This window comes from Hyaena hyaena, unplaced genomic scaffold (genome assembly GCF_003009895.1).
Source record: "Hyaena hyaena isolate Hyena2069 unplaced genomic scaffold, ASM300989v1 scaffold_459, whole genome shotgun sequence".
Classification (NCBI taxonomy): Eukaryota; Metazoa; Chordata; class Mammalia; order Carnivora; family Hyaenidae; genus Hyaena; species Hyaena hyaena.
Window position 1 is genome coordinate 698,816 of NW_024081093.1, and position 22,756 is coordinate 721,571.

General features: G+C 39.8%; 1 protein-coding gene across 4 annotated transcripts in view; it reads left to right on the forward strand.

Annotated features, from left to right (window-relative positions):
* Positions 1-22,756, forward strand: part of FBXL2 (F-box and leucine rich repeat protein 2) — a 118,509-nt gene that overhangs the window by 65,343 nt on the left and 30,410 nt on the right. For 2 of the 4 annotated variants that reach the window (XM_039253744.1, XM_039253745.1), the window contains exons 3-5: positions 12,602-12,656; positions 13,061-13,135; positions 18,243-18,337. In XM_039253744.1, coding sequence (XP_039109675.1) covers positions 12,602-12,656; positions 13,061-13,135; positions 18,243-18,337 — 225 coding nt within the window. Of the gene's footprint in view, positions 1-12,601; positions 12,657-13,060; positions 13,136-18,242; positions 18,338-22,756 lie in introns of those variants that run through there. The other 2 variants (XM_039253746.1, XM_039253747.1) reach the window with 1 other exon arrangement.

A 22,756-nucleotide genomic window follows, 5' to 3' on the forward strand; every position in this document is an offset into this window, starting at 1 on the left:
TTCCAGCACTATGTTAAACAACAGTGGTGAGAGTGGACATCCCTGTCGTGTTCCTGATCTCATGGGGAAAGCTCTCAGTTTTTCCCCTTTGAGGATAATATTAGCTGTGGACTTCTCATAGATGGCTTTTATGATGTTTAAGTATGTTCCTTCTATCCCGACTTTCTCAAGGGTTTTTATTAAGAGAGGATGCTATATTTTGTCAAATGCTTTTTCTACATCTATCAACAGGATCATATGGTTATCTTTTCTTTTGTTAATGTGATGTATCACATGAATTGATTTGTGAATATTGAACCAGCCCTGTAACCCAGGAATGAATCCCACTTGATCATGGTGGATAATTCTTTTTATGTGCTGTTGAATTCGATTTTCAAGTATCATGTTGAGGATTTTTGCATCAGTATTCATCAAGGATATTGGCCTATTGTTCTCTTTTTTGGCTGGGTCTCTGTCCGGTTTGGGAATCAAAGTGATGGTGGCTTCGTAGAATGAGTCTGGAAGTTTTCCTTCCATTTCTATTTTTTTGGAATAGCTTGAGAAGAATGGGTATTAATTCTGATTTAAATATCTGGTAGAATTCCCCAGGGAAGCCATCTGGCCCAGAGCTCTTATTTGTTGGGAGATTTTTGATAACTGATTCCATTTCTTCACTAGTTATGGGTCTGTTCAGATTTTCTCTCTTCCCATTTGAATGGTAACGTGTGTGTGTTTAGGAATTTTTCCATTTCTTCTAGGTTGTCCAGTTTGTTGGCTTATAATTTTTCATAGTATTTCCTGATAATTGCTTGTATTTCTGAGGGGTTGGTTGTAATAAATCCATTTTCATTCACGATTTTGTCTATTTGGGTGCTCTCTCTTTTCTTTTTAAGAAGCCTGGCTAAAGGTTTATCAATTTTGTTTATTTTTTCAAAAAACCAACTCTTGGTGTCATTGATCTGTTCAACTGTTTTTTTTGTTTTTGTTTTTTTTGGATTCTATATTGTTTATTTCTGCCCTGATTTTTATTATTTCTCTTCTTCTGCTGGGTTTGGGGTGCTCTTGTTGCTCTGCTTCTAGTTCCTTTAGGTGCACTGTTAGATTTTGTATTTGTGCTTTTTCTAGTTTCTTGAAATAGGCCTGGAGTGCAATGTACTTTCCGCTTAGGACTGCCTTTGCTGCCTCCCAAAGACTTTGGATTGTTGTATTTTCATTTTCATTTGTTTCCATACATTTTTAAATTTCTTCTCTAATTGCCTGATTGGCCAATTCGTTTTTTAATAGGGTGTTCTTTAACCTCAGTGTTTTTGGAGGTTTACCAGACTTCTTCCTGTGGTTGATTTCAAGTTTCATAGCATTGTGATCTGGACGTGTGCATGGTATGATCTCAATTCTTTTATATTTATTGAGGACTGCTTTATGACCCAGTAGGTGATCTGTCTTGAAGAATGTGCCATGTACACTTGAGAAGAAAGTGAATTCCATAGCCTCAGGATGTAGAGTTATAAATATATCTGTCACATCCATCTGGTAGAATGTGTTGTTCAAGTCCATTGTTTCTTTAGTGATTTTCTGTCTAGTTGATCTATCCATTGCTGTAAGTGGACTATTAAAGTCCCCTGCTATTGCACATTCTTATCCATAAGATTGTTTCTGTTTGTGATTGTTTTATGTATTTGGGTGCTCTCAAATTCGGTGCATAGACATTTGTAACTATTAGCTCTTTCTGATGGATAGACCCTATAATTATTATATAATGCTTTTCTTCATCCCTTGTTACTGCCTTTACTTTAAAGTCTGGTTTGTCTGATATAAGTATGGCTACTCCAGCTTTCTTTTGACTTCCAGTAGCGTGATAGATAGTTTTCCATCCCCTCACTTTCAATCTGAAGGTGTCCTCAGGTCTAAAATGAGTTTCTTGTAGACAGCAAATAGATAGATCTTTTTTTTTTTTTAAATCCATTCTGATACCCTATGTCTTTTGATTGTCGTATTTAGTCCATTTATGTTCAGTGTTATTTTTGAAAAATATGGGTTTAGAGTCATTGTGTTCTTTGTAGGATTCCTGCTTGTAGTGGTGTGTCTGGTACTTTGTGTTCCTTGCATCATTTTCCTGATAGAGTCCCCGTTAGGATTTCTTGTAGGGCTGGTTTAGTGGTGGTGAATTCTTTCAATTTTTGTTTATTTGGGAAGACCTTTATCTCTCCTTCTATTCTGAATAACAGGCTTGCTGGATAGAGGATTCTTGACCTGCATGGTTTTTTTTGTTACTCACATTGAAGATTTCCTGCCATTCCTTTCTGGCCTGCCAAGTTTCAGTAGATAGGTCTGTAACTACTCTAATAGGTCTCCCTATGTATGTTAGAGCCCATTTATCCCTAGCTGCTTTCAGAATTCTCTCTTTGTCCTTGTATTTTCCCAGTTTTACTATGATATGTCATGCAGAAGATCGATTCAAGTTATGTCTGAGGGGAACTCTCTGTGCCTCTTGGATTTCAGTGTCTGTTTCCTTCCCCAGATTGGGGAAGTTCTCAGCTATAATTTGTTCAATTGCCCCTTCAGTTCCTTTCCCTCTCTCTTCCTCTTCTGGAATTCCAATGAAGAATTCCATTTGATTGTATCACTCCATTCTCGAATTCTCCTTTCATGATCCTGGATCAGTTTATGTCTCTTGTTCTCAGCTTCCTCTTTTTCTATAATTGTGTCTTCTAATTCATCTATTCTCCTCTCTGCCTCTTCAATCCATGCATTGGCCGCCTCCATTTTATTATGCATCTCATTTATAGCGTTTTTTAATTCATTACAACTATTTTTAAGGTCCATAGTCTCAGTAGCAATAGCTTCTCTGATGTCTTCCATGCCTCTTTCAAGCCCAGCAACTAATTTCATGACTATTGTTCTAAATTCTTGTTCAGTTATATTGCTTATATCTGTTTTGAGCAATTCTTTAGCTGTCACTTCTTCCTGGAATTTTTTCAGAGGAGAGTTCTTCCGTATAGTCATTTTGGCTAGCTTTCTGTCTCTTGTCAGTTTTAAAAGCTTGTTATGTGTTCTGCACCTGTTCATATTCCTATATTAACGGAGGCTCATTGCCTGTCCAGGGCCTCTCTGTTCAGAAAGTGTTCTCTTAATGGTGTTGCTTTGTCTCTCTTGTTGTGACTTTGGTTATTTTATTTCCCTACTTGTAGTGATATTTGGGACTCTCCACAGTGTGTACTTTGGCTTGCTTCTTGAGGTAGCCCTATGAGGCTGTCTTCTTAGTGGACTCCATCTCCTTTCCTCCCAGACTCTTACGATTCAGTTTCCTATGGCTTCAGTCCTTCTCTGTTTGAGAGATGTGGGTGAGTGAAATGTACAGAGCTCCCTACTTCTCCACCATCTTTGCCACTGGAGTCCACTAAAGGAAATTCTTTAGGCTAACGGGAACTGAAAATCATGTACAGGGAAGGATAAAGCACACCATAAATGATAAAGTACACCTTTTACCTCTTAAAAATTGTTTAAAAGATAATTGTTTTAAGCAAAAAGCATAGCACTGTATGGTTTATAATATATGTCAAGTAAAATATGTGACAACATTAACACAAAAAAATAAGAAAAGATGAAATGAGAGTGTACTGTGATTGTGGCTCCGGAGGTGTAATATTATTTCAAGCTTGATTGAAATGGGGAGGTATAGTATTCAGAGCAGCCACCCAAAATACATAGATGTCATTCAATCATTTGGTTATTTTAAAGAATTCTTTTTTTTATGTCTTCTATTTTTTTTATTTTGAGAGACAGAGACAGAGAGCGAGTGGGGGAGGGGCAGAGTGAGAGGGGGACACAGAATCTGAAGTAGGCTCCAGGCTCTGAGCTGTCAGTGCAGAGCCCAACATGGGGCTCAAACTCATGAACTGTGAGATCATGAGCTAAGCTGAAGTTGGACGCTTAACCGACTGAGACACCCAGGTTCCCCTGTCCATACTACTTTTTAAAATGGGTTATCTCTCCATTTTTAGAATAATTTCTCTTTCTGGTTTTTTCTTTATCAGTTAAGCTAGATAGTTATCAATTTTAGTAATAAAAATTATCCTTGTTGATTTCTCTATTTCCTTACTCAATACTCGTATCTTCATTAATTCCTTCATTATAGTTTCTTTGAGTTTGCTGTTTTTCCAGTCATTTGAGACGGAACCTTTTTTGATTACTGACTTTCTTCCTTCCTTTTCTAATGCACACACTTAAAGCATCACTAAGAACCATCCAACAAATTTTGATATGCCATATCCATACTTTCATTATTGCTTAGTTTGAAATACTTTCTATTTTCCACTGTGATGGCTTCTCTGGTTCACAGATTTAGAAATATATAGGTTAATATCTTGTTATATTTTGTTTTATTGATTTCTAGTTTAGTTCCACTGTGGTCAGAGAACATACTCTAGATAATTTCAATTCCTTGACATTTGTTGATGGTTCATTATGGCTCAACATAGAATCAATTTTGATCAGTGTTTCACGTGCATTTTAGAAGGATGTGTGCTCTAAAGTGGTTGGACGTAGTGTCCTGTAGAGATCGAGTTGGTTAAGTATGGTTCACCTCTCCTATATTCTCCTCTTTTGTCTGATTATTCTATCCATTTCTATTAATCTATCAGGGGTATGTTACAGCTCTACATATGATTATGGATTTGTCTATTTTTCCCTTTAGTTTTGTTTTATGTATTTGCAACCTATTTTATTAGGTTCATGAAAACTTAAGATATCTATTATCCAACTGATGTTTTCTTGTCAAGAAAACATCTTGTCTCTTTGTGTCCAAATACATCTTGACTTAAAGCCTGCTTTGTCAGTGTTAACATAGCCCCAATAGCCCTTAATGTTTCCATCTTTTACTTTCTGTCAAACTGCATCTCTTGTCATTTTCAAAACTCCAGTTTAACATAGTTGTCTTTTAATAGGAGTGTGTTAAGTTCAGTTACACTGAATACAATCATGGATATGGTTTAAATCTACCATCTTGCTATTTGTTTTCCATTTTCCACAACTGTTCTTCGTTCCTTTGCTCTGATTTTAAGAATTCTTTAGGGGTGCCTGGGTGTCTCAGTTGGTTAAGCGTTAGACTTTCTCTGCTCCTTCCCCGCTTGCGTGTTCATTCTCTCTCTCTCTTTCAAAAATAAATAAATGTTTTTAAAAAGTAACATGAACATAATGATGGAATACATTTGATAGCTATATGAAACTGGATTAAATGAGAAAATTTCTTGAAAAACACAACTTTTAAAAACCAACAGAAGAAATTAAAAACCTGAAGTTATTTTACTATACTTGATCTTAGCCAAAAGGCCATAAAGCAGTGGAGTTATCTGTTAAATAGAATTTATGAATAAAATATTCCTGAAGAGAACAAACTCAGAACACTTTCCTTACCACTCCTGTTCCAATTCCTTTGGAAAAGATCCAAATTTTAAGGAAGAAATTATACCAATCTTAGACTCTTTCAAAGTATAGAGGCACTTTAATGAGGTCAACCTAACCCTAATACCATATTGAATGAGGATGTTATAAGAAAGGAAAATTATACACCAATATTTGTCATGAGCATAGATGGAAAAATCCTAAACAAAACTAGCAAGTCAAGTTCAGCAATATATATAAGAAGCCTAATCATTATAACCAATGGATTTATTTTAAGAATACAGGATTTGTTTGTGTATTTGAAAATCAGTCGTAATTAAGCACAATAATTTGAGGTTCCATTTTTGGAAACTATAGAGAGAGGATCAATGGAAGTCCAAAGCAAGCAAAAGAAAAGACCCATTAAAAAGGTGAGCAGAAATCAATGAACTTGAAAACAAGAGAGGAAATCAACAAAACTAAAATTGGTTCTTTGAAAAGGTCAATAAAATTGATAAACCTCTGGTCAGTTTAACCAAGAATGAAAGAAGACACAAATTACTAATACCAGAAATGGAAGAGGGATCATGCCTATTGATCTTATGAGTATTAAAGGAATAATCAAGGAGTATTATGAACTTTTCTATGTCCACAAACTTGATCACTTTAGATGAAATGGACCAATTTTTTGAAAGACAAAAACTATCACACAAGGAAATAGATAAACTAAATGGACATATATCTATTAAATATACTGAATCAATTATTAATAATCTTCCAAAACAGAAAGCACCAGACCCAGATGGTTACGTTGGTGAATTCTACAATTAAGAAAGAAATGATACCCATTCTCCATATCATCCAGAAAATAGAAGAAGACTTCTTAACTCATTCTGTGAAGATAGCATTACTGTAATACTAAAACCAGATGAATACATTATAGAACAGAAAAACTGCAGAACAATATATCTTGTGAACATAGATGCAAAGTTCAACAAAATAAATAGCAAACCAAATTGAATAATGCAGAAAAAGAATTATTTACCACAATCAAGTGGAACTTACTTCAAGGGTGCTTCATCCCAGCATTAAGGTAATCCATCACATTATTTGTCTAAAGAAGAAAAAAATATAAGGTCATCAGTAAATGCAGAAAAAGCATTTGATAAATTCTAATGTCTATTATGACAAAGAGTCTCATCAAACCAAGAATAGAGGGAACTTCCTCAACTTGATCAAGAATACTACCAAAAAAACCCGGGCTGCCTGACTGGCTCAGTCAGTAGAGCATGTGACTCTTGATCTTGGGGTCATGACAGAGTTGGCTTTGGCTCTTCTGTCCCCTCTCTCTGCCCTTCCTCCACTTGAGCTCTCTCCGTCTTTCTCAAAAATAAACAAACATTAAAACAAAATAATAGCTCTGAATAACCTACAGCTAACAGTTAATGGTGAGAGACTCCATGCTTTTTTCCTGAGATCAGGGGTAAGAAACGGATGAGCACTCTTACCCCTCCTGCCCCCCAGTACAGGAAGTCCCAGCTAATGCAGCTGGGTAGAGAGAGGAAAGAAAAGGATACATGGGAAGGGAAGAAGTAAAACTGGTCTTGTTTGTGTATGAAATGATTGTGTATGGAGAAAATCCCAAAGAAGTGACAAAATATTTCTATAACTAGTAAGCAATTATAGCAAGCTCGTAGGATACGATGTTAATCTGTACGTGTTGATTGCTTTCCTATATACCATCAGTGAACATCTAAAAATTGAAGTGAAAAGCAATACCATTTATATTTGCATAAAACATGAAATACTTAGTATAAATCTGTCATAATTTGTGCAGGATCTATATGATGAAAACTCAAAATCCCAATGAAAAAAAATCAAAGAAATCTAAATAAATGGAGAGATGTTACACATTCCTGAATAGGAAGACCCAATGTTGTTAAAATGTCCATTCTTCCCAAATTAATTTGTAGAATCAGCATAATCCCAATCAAAATACCACCAAGTTATTTTGTGGATATCGACAATCTCATTCTAAAGTTTATGTGGAAAGTCAGAAGACTCAAAATTGGCCAACTGACACTACTTGACTTAAAGACTTACCACAAAACTACAGTAATCAAGACAGTGTGTTATTGGTGAAAGAACAGATAAATAGATCAGTGGAATACAATAAAAAACCTAGAAATAGAGCCACACAGAGCCAACTGATCTTTGACAAAGGAGCAAAACTCCATATTAATGGAGAGAATATCTTTTTCAACAAATGGTATTGGGACAATTGGACATCTGTATGCAAAGGCAGAATGTAGACACAGACCTTTCCCCTTTCACAAAAGTCAACTCCAAATGGCTCACAGACCTGTATGGAAAATACAAGACTGTGAAACTTTGAAACTTCTAGAAGAAGCATTGGAGAAAATGTAGGTACCTTGGGTTTGATGATGAGTTTTCAGATACAATACCAAAAGCATGATCCATGAAAGAGAAAATGGACAAGTTGGATTTTGTTAAAACTTTCTTCTCTGAGAAGGACAATATTAAGAAAATGAAAAGACAAACCATGGATTGGGAGAAAACATTTGCCAAAGTCATATGCAATAAAGGGCTGATATCCAAAACAAAAAACAAAAAACAAAAAACCCACAAAGAATTTGTAAAACCCAGCAAGAAAACCAATTTAAAAATGGTCAGATATTTAGACAGATATCTCACAAAGAGGATGCTTAGTATCATATGTCTTTAAGGAATTGAAAATTAAACAATGAGATATCCCTGTACACCTATTTAAATGGCTAAAATTTAACATCTAACAATGCCAAATGTTGACAAGATTCAGGACAACAAACTCTCATTTTTTACTGGTAGAGATTCAAAGTGGTGCAGGCACTTTGGAAGGCAGTTTAGTGGGTTTTGTTTTTTGTTTTTTGTTTTTTTTACAGTGCTAAACATAAAGTTACATAATCTAGCAATTCCCCTCCTAGGCATTTATCCAACTGAGGAGGAAACATAATCACACAAAAACCTGCAGACAAATGTTTATAGCAGAGTTATTAATAATTACCCAAAGCTGAAAGCATGTAAGATGGCTTTAAATAGATGAATGGATAAACTGATACATCAGTTGAATATTATAGAGCAATAGAACATAGTGAGAAAACTTGCCACTAAAAGAGAAGAACCTTAAATGAATATTGCTAAGTGAAGGACATGAATCTCAACAGACACATACTGTATCATTCCAAGTATGACATTGTAGACAAGGCAAAACTGTGGAGACATTAAAAAGATCAGTGGTGGGGTGCCTGGGTGGCTCTGTTGGTAACCATCCGACTTCGGTTCAGGTCATGACTTCACAGTTCATGGGTTCGAGTCCAGTTCATGGGTTCAGCTGTGCCGACAGCTCAGATCCTGGAGCCTGCTTCCCCTACTTGTGTTCCGTCTCTCTCCCTCGAAAATAAATAACATTAAAAAAATAAAAGATCAGTGGTTAACAGGTCTTCATGAGAAGGAGGGAAAGGATGAACAGGTGAATCAGGTGATGTTTAGGCGGGTGAACTCTTCTATATAATATTGTAACAGCGGATATATGTCATCATCCATTTGTCAGAACCCATAAAACGCATTGTACAGCCCAGAGAGCAAACCTTAACCTAAACTGTGGACTTTAGTTAATAATTACCAGTATTTATTAGTTGTAACAAATGTGCCACACTAATGCAAAATGTTCATAATAGGGGGAAATAATGTTTCAGGATGGAGGGTATTTTATGGGAACTCTGTGTACTATCTTTTAATTTTTCAAAGGGGAGATAAGTGAATGTTAGAGATGTTTAAACCATTCGTGGACAAAACTGAAACCTTTTACAAAGTATAACAAACTAACTTTTCAAAGTTGAAAAGAAAGGGAGGGAACCCTATAGTAAATGTCTTAATAATTAAAAAGTGACAGCTTTTTCTCTGAAATGGCAATGAGAAAAATATGTCTTTCATTACCATTATTGACCCTAGAAAAGCTCATATATTAATGAGTTTGGAAGTGTTGGTGGATACAAGGTAAATATGTAGAGATTATGTACGCTAGCATCAATTAGAAAATGACATTGAAGGGGCGTTTGGTTGGCTCAGTCGGTCTGTAGAGCATGTGACTCTTGAACTTCAAGGTCATGAGTTCAAACCCCATGTTGGACATAAAGCTTAAAAAAAAAGAGAGGGGTGTGTGGGTGTCTCAATCAGTTAAGCATTGGACTCTTGGTCTCAGCTTAGGACTTGATCTCAGGGTCTTAGGTTTAAGCTCCACATTGGGCTCCATGCTGGGCATGAAGCCTACTTAAAAAAAAAAAAAAGACATTAAAAAATTCCATTTTATTTATTTTTTGTTAATGTTTATTTACTTTGGGGGGGGAGGGGCAGAGAGAGAAGGAGATGCAGATTCCGAAGCAGGCTCCAGGCTCTAAGCTGTCAGCACAGGTGCGGGGCTCGAACCCATGGACTGCAAGATCATGACCTGAGCTGAAGTCAGATGCTCAACTGACTGAACAACCCAGGCGCCCCTAAAACATCCCATTTTAATAGTAACATGTCAAATAACTGGGGGAGAGGGGGAGGAATCTAAAGATGAACAGAAAAGCTATGTGGAAAACTGCAAAAATTACTGTGAGAAATTAAAGATGTCCTAAATAAATAATGGAATATATCATGTTTCTTGATTGGAAGACTTAATATTGTGAAGATTTCATTCTCCCCAAAGTTTCTATAAATGCAATGTAATCCCAATAAATATTACATAAAGTTTTCTTATGAAAATTGACGTGCTGATTCTGAAATGTAAGTGGAAATTCTAAGAACCAAGAATAGCCAAGGTAATCTTGATGAAGAACAAAATTGAAGGCCTTACATTAACAGACATCAAGACTTAGAAAGGTTCATAATTGAACAGAGTCTTACAAAGTCCAGAAGCATGTTCACCCCTGTATCCCCCATATATATTTGCTTATAACCAAGTTGCCATTGCAATACTTTTCTAATGAAGGGTGAAATCACATTTGAGGTAGGAAGCAATTTCCAGGAAAAAAAAAAAAATGCTTTGGAAAGGCCAGAACTCAACTTCCCATGGCTCTGACTCCTCTAGCTAGCTCTGTTTCTATTGCCAGTGTTCCAGGCTCTACCATTCAGGGCATTTATTTTATTCACTGAAACATTCAGGAATTTGGCTTAGGCTGCACTTTGGCAGTTTGGAGTCCTCTCATGCCTATTTAACTTGTGCAAATTCAACTACATGTTTTCATGGGGCAATGAGGAAAGGGAAAATAACATAAATACTACAGACAATCTACTTTTTCATTCAGCAACCGTAAAATCTGGCAGTAGGCATGAGATGAGAAATGTAAATTTGTGTTCCAGCCATTGGTTCTCGTGTGTGTCTGGGTATGGGAGCATTTTGCTTCCGTTAGTGTGATTGTAGCATTCAAAGATACGTGTTTTCCATGCGTATTTTTCTGTGGAAACACAATGACTTCAGTTGCTCTTTAGATGAAGAAATAGCATCTGGTCCAATCCTGAAGGAAAAACAGCCATGTTTCTAAGGCTGTGTGTATGCTGGTCAGAGGCTTAGGCTCTGAAGCCAGACTACCTGGGTTTAAATCCTAGCTCTGCTCTTACCTCTCTGGACTCTGCGTCATAGTCTGAAAAAAACAGAGATAACGTCTCATAACAGCACTGTGACAGTGAAGTGGCTAACACAAACTGTGGCTAGCACATGGCAAGCGCAGACTCAGAGTTGCCTGTTTTTATTAATATCAATACAATTGTTCTTCCTAAGACGTGATAGAAAGTGGTCTCCAGAGTTGTACAGTTTTAAGGGATTTTCAAGGGAAATTGAGCGAACCCCTTTTCCCCGCTAGGCTTCTACTTCAGAGCTCAGCCCCAGCAGGAAACACTCTGCTCTACCGCACCCCTTTCTCCGTCTGGTCCTGCATCTGGTCCTGCATCAGTCGTGGCTCATTGTGGAGTGGTCACCCGGCACAGAGCATGGACGTTTGAGGCAGAAGGGCCTTTTGTAGGGGGGGCGGGGGAGAAGATGTATTTCCCTAGAGGAAGGAAGGTGTTTGCAGACACACGGAAATGTGGTCGGCAGGTGTGTATGCACGCATTTTCAGCCACCACCATTTTCCTATATACAAAGTTGTGCCGAGTCCTTTCCGGCTGGGGCAGCCGCAGGCCTCTGTCCTTGGCTTCCCGCTGGACCGTGAGTGAGCCCCCCCACTCCCCCGCGTGTCTGCACACCAGCGGTGCGGCCTGCGAGGCTGTCCTGAGTGCAGGGACCGCCCCTCTGCACCGACTGCTACCTTTGAAGAACCTCACAGGCGGCTGCTTGCCATCCTACCTTCCTCCCCTTTCCGCACACAGATGCAGACTTTCGCATTTACCTTCCAGAACTGTGAGCACTGAGATCCCCGGATTGTCCCTGACCTCGTCCTCCGTCACCTTTCTTCTCGCAGAAGAGCCGCCCTTTGTTTTCAGCTGTCACCGCACAGCACAGAGACACACGCAGCTCTTTGCCATGTGCAGTCAGCGGGCCTCCTCCAGGCCCTCGCCAGGCCCCCGCCCTGCTGACAGCTGCCGCTTCTGTTCACTTCTCTGCTTTTCTTTTTCCCCATCTTTCTCATCTTCTGTGCTTCTTGGCTTTTGCCCAGGACAAACTGGTCACTTACAGAACTTCCCAGTGGATGGGCTCCATCTTTCTGCCTTATGATCAAACACGTCAAAGCCAAATGGGTTTTAGCATTGAGTTTTGCTTGACCATGGTATCTGAGGCTCAGGCATCTGAGCCTGTTTGGCACATCTACCAAAGGAGGGGTTTGGGCCATGAGACATGTGTTAGGGACCTGAGAATTAGAAGGGTTTAACTCTCCCTTGGCTTAGTGTCTGGGGGCTTTCTAACAGAACAAGTTATGATCTAGTGTCCCGTGTCCATGTCTTAGAACAAGGGACATAAAAGCTTAATTGGTTCTGTTTTAAGGGGATTTTGTAGCGCGTTTAAAACAGCTTTGGAACCTGTGGACATTTAATTTCTCGCAGTAGCGATGTTAGAATTATAGTGAGCTTGGCTATTGCAAATTGAGGTGTCTTGAAAAAACTTATGATATATCCAGATGGCACATTAGATTTTATCTTTAAAGTTGTAATATCCTAGACTGTTCATACTATCTCATTGTTTTTTGTTTTTCCCCTTTCTTCCTAGAATATTTTCCTTCTTGGATATAGTAACTTTGTGCCGATGTGCACAGATTTCCAAGGTAGAGTATTAACCAGATTTTTATCAATCAATAAATATCAAGTTGTATTAGAATGAGAATGAGTTTTAGTTCAAGCATGCAGTTAATTTTAATATCATTTTTTATATTTAATGTAATACAGTGTTACTGTAATTCCGTATTTGATTGTCAGCTTAATGTATATCAAGAATAAAAGTTTAGGGGCACCTGGCTGGCTGGGTAGGTAGATAATGGGACACTTGATCTTAGTGTTGTCAGTTCGAGTGCCACATTGGGTGTAGAGATGACTTAAAAATAAAATCTTTCCAAAATAAATAAATAAATAAATAAAAGTTAGAAAATACAGAGATTGAATCAAGGCTTCCTTTAACAGTCTCTTTCACCCCTGTCTCTCCCTCTCTACCTCTCTACCTCCCACCTCCCAGGCCTGGAACGTTTTAGCCTTGGATGGAAGCAACTGGCAAAGAATAGACCTTTTTAACTTTCAAACAGATGTAGAGGTAAGTTAGCTTGATTTTAGACAAAAAACTTTTTAAAAAGATGAGTAAACTGGTCACTCTTTCCTGCCTTCTTATTTTGCTGCGTTTAGACTTAATGTTAAGACCTAGAAGGCATCTGCATACATCAGGGCCAAAATTCTGCTTGTATTTTGCTTTGGGTTCTGTATCAGACTACTTTTCTTCCTTGGTCATGTTTATAACCTTAGTATTATTACTGAGCTTTTAAAAACCCCATTCCTGCATCATTAACACCTGGTTCAGTGCTTTAACCTTAGGAGACCCTTGACAAATATTTATTGATCTGAAAGATTCACTGGGAGTTCTAATTCAGCAGCGAGAATGGAGAAGTAGCAGAAGCCTGGGTCCCGGAGTGAAGCTGGAGACCTGAACTATCTCTCCTGCTCAGCCACTTACGTCATATACTATCTCAATGTTTCCGTGCTATTATCTATAAAACAAAGAAGCAAAATCATCCTTAAAGCCTTTTATAATTCTAGGATTCTGATGTCTTTATCTACAAATATGTGAATATCTCCATTTAAGAGTGATCAGCGTGAGCTAATGAGAAAAGTTTATTTTAAAGCAACTTTAATGTTGAAAAACAATTTATAACCAAAAAGAGAGAGAGGTAGCATTGCACATAGTAATTGTCTAGAGGACTGTTTTAGGGGGTTCAGATTCTGAAGTTCATCTACCTCATGTTAGGAAAACCTTGTTTATTTCTAGTTTAGCCAACTCAGTTATAGTCATGGAATTGTATTCTGATTCGGTTCCTCATATAGCATTTTCATCAAGCATTTTTGCCAAAGCGTACGTTTTGTGTCTTTCTTAATGGATGAGGAAATAATCGTGCTTGACGGGGAGTTGAGCCTGAACAATCCCCCGGGAGTTAGGTCCCGCAGTGTTACTTCGGAGAGCTAATGCCAGTTGTGGGGCTCCCTCAACTCCTCTTCCAGGGGATCAGCGGGAGAGTCTCCAGTCCCATCTCACACCAGTGGCGCAGAGGTCCGCGGCAGGGGTGCTGAGCCTGGGTTTCCCGCTGTGGGTTTCCCCCCTGGCGGTGGTGGTCTGAGCTTGGAAGACCTCAGAGCTTCACGCCCAGCCTGGGAAGATAAACTCTTTGATGACTTGGACTATGGTCCCCGGGTTAGGGGGTGAGGACTTCTTTAATGCTCTTTCCAGACTTAACAGCAGTGACTGCAACAGCGCCCCACCTGAGCATGCTGACTTGTGATTCCCCTTCATACCGATCATCTCTAGATCTGTGTTCATTATGTTTACTTAGTGATGTCGAGAAGCACGTCAGATTCCAAAAAGTGTAGTCATTTATACTGGCCAAAGGAGAGTCATTGTTTTTCTTACAAATTTGCAAATGACTCATTCTTATTCTGTGCCCCTTATCGTCGCCTCAGTGTTCTTTGATGGTTTTTCCAAACTATACAACTTTTTGAAAGCACATTTAAAACATTCAGGTTCAGATTTTTAAAAAGACTATTTGAAGTAAATAGCACTACCTTATGCATTATTTGATTTTAGAATTTTAGCAGACAGCTGACTGCAGCTCTGTAAACACATTGCAGAAGTAAGAGTACGTACTTCCACTAAAGAGAGACTAGCTTATGGCTCACCGGTGATGTAAGCAGTGCTTGTGAAGACTTGAAATAGCTGGTAGCAGGATTTCAGTCTAGACTAAAATGATTTAGTCACCCTTGTGGGCTAGCAATTTGAAGCCAGTTTGGATTCAAGTGTGGGGGCCCCTATATTCTCTAAGTAAGGCCCATTGGATACTCACCCTGGGAAGCATTCCGTGGATAAGCTAATCGTCTCAAATCTATTCGTGTGGGATGAAAATGATGACTTATGGATATGTTGAGAGACAGGAAGGTACCAAGTTTCCGGATTAATAGGCTAATAGTATTTACTATATGCCTGGCACTATTTGTGCAACTTAGATGTATTCATTTAATCTTCTCAGAAACACCATATTGAAGACACTGAGGCTCAGAAGGTTTGAGTAACTTACCCAAGGTCATTCACCCAGTAAGACAAGGCAGTAGGTACCTTGAACACAATGGCTCACGTGACTGTCATGTCTCAGAGAAAAGGCAGAATAGTGTCCAGATGGCACATGTGCTTTGGGCCTTCCCTCGAGCATCACCCTTTCCTGAATAAGATGTCGAGGCATTTTCTGTGCCTTTAAAGTTGGATATTTTTTTGCCGTTGTCTTCTTGGTTATTAAAGATCCAGCCAGGCCAAAAGTGAGCAATAACCAAGTAGCATGTTAGTCTAAAAATTAGAACTCCAGGGGCGCCTGGGTGGCTTAGTCGGTTAAGCGTCCGACTTTCACTTAGGTCATGATCTCGCGGTTTGTGGGTTCGAGCCCCGTGTCGGGCTCTGTGCTGACTGCTAGCTCAGAGCCTGGAGCCTGTTTCAGAGTCTGTGTCTCCCTCTCTCTCTGACCCTCCCCTGCTCACACTGTCTCTCTCTCTCTCTCTCCTAGAAATAAATAAAAACATTAAAAAAATTTAAATAAATAAATAAATAAAAATTAGAACTCCAAAAGGCCCTCCATTTAGGCTTTATTTTTCTCTAAACCCCTTCATTCCAGAACCCACACCTACAACATATTATCTAAATGGATAATACACAGCCATTGAATTTTGCACTTAGAAAGGATGTGCTCATTTTTTATTTTTCCCTCATGGAAACAGAGGAGTGGAAAATTCTGAATGTAATTTTTTTTATTCCAGTACAAAAGCCTTTACTCCAAAGAAAGGAAGAATAGAAAGCTTATATAAATGTAACTAACTTGAAATGGAGCAAAATATGTTGTGTGCTCCGTTTGTAGACATTGCTATGGAGGGGTTTTTGGTGTTTTATGCTGTACTTAAATATTTATTTATCTTGGACTTCCAAGTCATAATCTTTTCTTCCCTCTAATGACAGAGATTTGTTAACGTAGGTATTACTCAAGAAAGCATAAATAAAGCTGCTAGCAATATCAAAGTTTATTTTTCATCTTTTAAAAAAAATTTATTGTTTAAATTCAAGTTAGTTAACATACGGTGCAATATTGGTTTCAGGAGTAGAATTTAGTGATTCACCACTTACATACACCACCCAGTGCTCGTCCCAACAAGTGCCCTCCTCAATGCCCATCACCCATTTAACACCTCCCCCACTTCCTACCTCCCCTCCAGCAACCCTTAGTTTGTTCTCTGAATTTAGGAGTCTCCCCCTCCCTGTTTTTATCTTATTTCACCTTCCTTTCCCCTATTTCATCTGTTGTGTTTCTTAAATTCCATATGTGAGTAAAATCATATGATTTCATTTTTCTTTGCCTGACTTATTTCCCTTAGCATAATACACTCTAGCTCCATCCGCATTGCTGCAAATGGCAAGATTTTGTTCTTTTTTGTTCACCGAGTAGTATTCCTTTGTATACATATACCACCTCCTCTTCATCCGTTCGTCACTTAGCCAGGTAACGACACACGTACACCTGCTCCCGTGATCCTGTGGTTTGATGAGATCCAGTGAATTGTTCGTGCTTACACTTCAGGGCTAAGATTGCTATTCATATAGTGAGGACAATAGTAGTTTTTTTTAAATCCAAGTGGCCTTTTTTTTCAGTATTTCCTACCTTGTAGAGGTGGTAGTTATGCAGAGTACACAGCCTTCAGAATCATATAAACCTGTTAGAACCCTAACACTACCACTCACTAATGCATATGCGTCTCCTTAATCTGCACTTAATCTCCAAAGAAAGAGAAGAACAAGGTCATAATTCCATGTAATGCGATACAAGTATCCAGTGTACAAGTGAAAACACACTAACTCCTTCCTCAGAAGCAGAGATAAAGTCCTTGAGTGATGCTCACTCTTCCTGATATCCTGTATCTTAAATATTATGATACAGAATCAACACTAAATACCATGATGTGGTGATCTCCCTTTACATAAGGGAACAGGAGAGGAAAGAGAACAAACGTGGGGCGCCTGGGTGTCTCAGTCAGTTAGGTGTCTTCCTCCTGATTTCAGCTCGGGTCATGATCTCACTGTGGTGAGATTGAGCCCCACGTCGGGCTCTGTGCTGGGCAGGAAGCCTGTTTAAGATTCTCACTCCCTCACCTGCCCCTCCCCCACTCATACACTCTCTCTTAAAAACAAACGTATTATCTTTACACACACTCATAACAAAATAGGGAGAAGCACTCATGACAATTGCACTTTTCATTTCTGTAATTGGTCGCATGGTGGTAGTTGGGATTCATAGCTCCCTTCTTCTGCTGCCCATTCCATGCTCACTTTCTCTCTGGCCAGCACCCCATCTAGTCGTGCTTCGTTACCTGGGAGAATAACCCAAACCATTGTTTCTGAAGTGTGTGTGTCATTGGCCGTTCTGCCTGGATTGACCTGTAGTTTTCTATTGACTTGAATCACAGGGCGTGGTAATGCTAAGGGACATAGTCTGTCGTAGTAGTAGACCCTGAAGTGGTGGATATTAGATGAGTCATAATAAGGACAAGAAGGTGTTAAAAGCACACCTGAAAATGTGAAAGTGTTTAATCAATGTTTATTTGCCCCCCTTTCATATATCGGCTAGCCCAAGTTCCTTTTTCAAAGGAAATGTGTTGAAATAGGGATTTCCAAGAAGAATGAGGGGGAGCTTTTCCGATACATTTTCGAACTTCTTGTGTGGTACTGTTTAGCTAAAATAAAATTTCTCTTTTTTAAGCAATATTGTTTTAGGTCTCTGCCCAGCAGCCAGTGCTCCCATAGCTGACTTCAAAAGCCTTGTCACTGGCGGAGCAGCTGTGAGCCCTCGGGAGGGGAGGCCTAGCCCCAGGGCTAAAACTTCCAAAAAATTGTGCCCTGTGGTTGTGGTTTTTTTAAACACTTAATGCTTTAATTGAAAATATTTTTCAGTGCTTGCAGCCCCTTTATCCACTAGAAAGTAGGTGGGGGTATTGGAAGAATGTTCCAGAGTAGCTTCTTGTACACCTGGGGAAATTCTGCAGTTTCTAAATTTCTGAATTTCAGGCTGTTGTGCCGTTAGACAAGCAGCGGGAAAACTAAGGCATTTCCCCGACTTCCTTGATTCCAGGGCCGAGTGGTGGAAAACATCTCCAAGCGATGCGGTGGGTTCCTGCGGAAGCTCAGCCTGCGGGGCTGCATCGGCGTCGGGGACTCCTCCCTGAAGTGAGTGCTCCACCGCGTCCTCTCACCGGCATTAAGTGCTTTTCTTCTGCGAACTTCTTCCTATGGTAGTTTGTGTAGGTTAGTAAAGGAACCAGGCCCCCCGAGTCCGCAAGCCCCCGGCAGTCCACAGGCCCCCGCAGTCCGCAGGCCCCCCCCCACCCCCCGGGCCGCAGGCCCCCGTAGTCCGCAGCCCCCCCACCCAGTCCGCAGGCCCCCGTAGTCCGCAGCCCCCCCACCCAGTCCGCAGGTCCCCCGAGTCCGCAGGCCCCCGCAGTCCGCAGGCCCCCCCAGTCCGCAGGCCCCTGCAGTCCGCAGGCCCCCCCCCACCCCCCGGGCCGCAGGCCCCCGTAGTCAGCAGCCCCCCCACCCAGTCCGCAGGCCCTCGTAGTCCGCAGCCCCCCCACCCAGTCCGCAGGTCCCCCGAGTCCGCAGGCCCCTGCAGTCCGCAGGCCCCCCCCCACCCCCCGGGCCGCAGGTCAGGGTCAGGGATGTGCCCTGAGGCTGCACCACCCACCTCGCCGGGGTCCGTTCTCCGGGCCGCAAAGTGACAGCGCCTCTGGCCCCGGCGTGAGAATGTTACGCGTATCCCACGACACGGCACAGATGAAGTGTCTGATGCAGAAGAACATAATGGTTCACCTCTCTGTCCCCTGCTTCACCTTCCCTTCTTCCCAGCTTCACCTTCAAAAAGTGACCACCATTTTATATATGATGTTACTTGACGAAATAATTCTTTCAGAAACTTCCTGAGCGTAACCTGGACTTTTGCGTCCTAAAGGGATGTGATGATCACACTCGTTCTATTATAGCTAACGCCAAATGAACGCTCGCCCACCTCTTACTGGGTAGCCGTTATTCATGAAAATGTTATCAGTCCACTGCTAAGAACACGTGCTTTTTGGAGACAAGACATAATTAAAACCTTTATGTTCATATCCTTGAGGCCTCTACTGCTGTTTGAGGTTGGCTAAATTAGAAGAGCACTGCCCCCTAGCACCGTGGGACAGACTTTGTCTCTGTAGACCAAGCGTCACCAGCATCCATCCAAGTGCCAGTAAGGATGTGCAGTAACATTACAGGCGGCATAACTTGTAGTTGAACTCCTGCTGCGCCATGGCTAAGAAAATAGATTCGTAACATATTTTTAAATGTCTGTGTATTTATTCTGAGAGAGAGACAGCAAGAGCAGGGGAAGAGAGAAAGGGAGAGAGCAAATCCCAAGCAGTCTCTACGCTGTCAGAGCGGGGCTCGACTTGGGGCTTGATCTCACCAACAGTGAGGTCATACCTGAGCCCAAATCAAGAGTCAGATGCCGAACCCACGGAGCCCCCCAGGTGCCCCCATTCATTCTATATTTTAAGGACATAACACTCTCTTTAAATGTTAAGGAACAAAGTTTTGTTTTTCTTTAATCAAGAAATTCAGATCATCAGACCAAATTTTCTGCTACTTCCAAAGTCTGGCAAACTGATGGAATAGAATAATTCTATTTTAATATGAAGCCTCAATGTACCAAAGAGGTCCTAAGCTAATTTATAATAGAGATTTAAAAAATTAAATAAGTGTGAAGATGTGGATTATAGCTAAGGAATATCAAAGAAATATATTCTTACCTTGGCAGTTGGAATAAAGCCATATATACTAGCAAAACTATTCTGTAAGGCTGGGAATGGTATTGATTTACCATAATTTTTATAGTAGAAGTCTGTGTTAATATCTTACACATCTCTAATATGTGAGACCAGATTACTGTGAGAAAAAGTGAGAAGCATAATCCCAGAATTATGACTCAGAATCGGTGTCCGGGACTCCTCCCTGAAGTGAGTGCTCCACCGCGTCCTCTCACCGGCATTAAGTGCTTTTCTTCTGCGAACTTCTCCCTATGGTAGTTTGTGTGGGGTAGTAAAGGAACCAGGCCCCCAGAGTCCGCAAGCCCCCGGCAGTCCATGTCTTCAGTTTCTTTTTAATTAAAAAATCATTTTTAAACATTTATTTATTTTTGAAAGACGGAGACAAAGCATGAGCAGGGGAGGGGCAGAGAGAGAGGGACACACAGAATGTGAAGCGGGCTCCAGGCTCTGAGCTGTCAGCACAGAGCCCAGTGCAGGGCTCGAACCCACGAACCGTGAGATCATGGCCTGAGCCCCACAGGCGCCCCTCCAGTTTTTATCGTAATCCCCTGGAGCTAGCTCGGCTTCTACTCTCTTCCTCTTGTATCGTGTTGTTGTGGTGGTGGTTGTGGTGGTGGTGGTTGCTGCTGATGATGATGGAGGGAGGCTATTCATTTTCAAATGTTTGTTGAGCCCTACACCAGGCACTAATCTAGGGAATGGACATACAGTAATAATCAAAAGAGATTAAAACCCCAGTACTAATCTTACATGTGTATTCTCTGTAACTCTTCCTCTATCATTATCTATGAAGTCCTGTGGATTTTTAACAGCTTTATTGAGATATAATTGAGATACAGTAAACTGTATGTACTTAAAGGGTATGATTTGATCATTTTAGGCATATATACACACATATATATACACACACACATACACCCATAGAACCAACGGTAATCAAAATAATGAACATAGACACGTCCCATGAAAGTTTCCTCAAGTGCCTTTATAATCCCTCCCTCCCTCCTACCCTGTGTCTGCCCCACTGCTAGACAACCACTGATCTGCTCTCTGGTACTATAGGTTTGTTTGAATTTTCAAAAGCTTTTATGTAATTATGCAGTATGTACTCCTTTTTTGCCTGGCCTCTTTCACTCAACATAATTGTTTTGAGTGAGATCCACTTTATTCTTTTCAAAATTGTTTTGGCTGTTCTAGACCCATTGCATTTTCATATAAATTATACAATCAGCTTGTCAATTTCTACAAAAAAACTTTTTCCAGGATCTTGATTTGAGATGATGCTGAATCCATAGATCAATTTGGGGAGAACTGACATCTTAACAGTATTGAGTCTTCCAACTCATGAACATGGTACATCTCTCCATATAGTTAGGTGTGTTAAAATTTCTTTCAGCATGTTTCATAGTTTCTAGTATTACAATTATACACATCTTCTGTCATATTTATCTGTGTTATGAAATATTATTGTAAGTGGTATTTTTTGTTTCAATTTTTGATTCTTCATTGTCAGTAAACAGAAATACTATTGATTTTTGTACATTGATCATTTGTCCTTAAACCTTAATAGACCTTTCCGTAGCTATTTGTTTGCTACTTTGGATTTTCTGCATAAACAATCATGTCACCTATCATCAAAGATAGACTTTCTTCTTTGTTTCCAATCAGTGCCTTTTCTTATTCTTGCCTAGTTACACTAGCTAAAATCTCTAGTACAGTGTTGAATAGAAATAGTGAAAACAGACTTCGTAGCCAGTCTGTGAGCTTAGGGGGAAGGCATCCAAATATGGTGTTAACTATAGACTTTTTTGCTGATGATCATCAAATTGGGGACATTTTCTTCTATTTCTAGTTGGCTGAGGGTTTTTCTTTTCAATTGAGTGTGGGTGTTAGATTTTGTCAAATTTGTTTTCTGTGTTGTTTAGATCATTGTATGGTTTTTCTTATTTAGTTAGCGTGGTGAATTACATCGGGTGATTTTTGAATGTTAAACCCACTTTCCGTTCCTTGGATAAACACTGTTTGAATCCTCATGTATTATATTTTTTATATATTGGTGTGTTCTATTTGCTAAAATTGTGTTAATTTTTTTGCTTCTATGTTCACGAGGGATATAGTTCTTTGGTTTTCTTTCTTTCTTTTTTTTTTAATTTCTAGGAGAGAGAGAGAGAGAGAGAGACAGTGTGAGCAGGGGAGGGTCAGAGAGAGAGGGAGATACAGACTCTGAAATAGGCTCCAGGCTCTGAGCTGGCAGTCAGCACAGAAACAGAAGCGGGGCTCGAACCCACAAACCGCGAGATCATGACCTAAGCGAAAGTCAGACGCTTAACCGACTAAGGCACCCAGGCGCACCTTTGGTTTTCTTTTCTTGTTATTTTTTTTGTCTGATTTGGGTATCAAGTAATACTGGCCTCATATAATGAATTGAGAAGTGTTTCCTCCCCTTCAGGATTTTGGAAGAATTTAAATAGAATTTTATTATTATTTTCTCCTTAAATGTTTGGTAGAATTCACCATTGAGGCCATCTGGGCCTGTATGTTTCTTTTTCAGGTTTTTAACTACAAATTCTATTTATTTAATATATGTAGAACTCTTCATGTTTTCTATTCCTTCTTGAGCAACCTTTGGTATAATTTTTATCTTTCAAAGATTTTGCCCGTTTCATCTAAGTTCTTAAATTTATAGTCATAAAGTTGTTAATAATATCTTTTCTTCTTATTTTATTTATTTATTTAAGTAAACCCTACCTCCAACATGGGGCTCAAACTCACAACACTGAGATCAAAA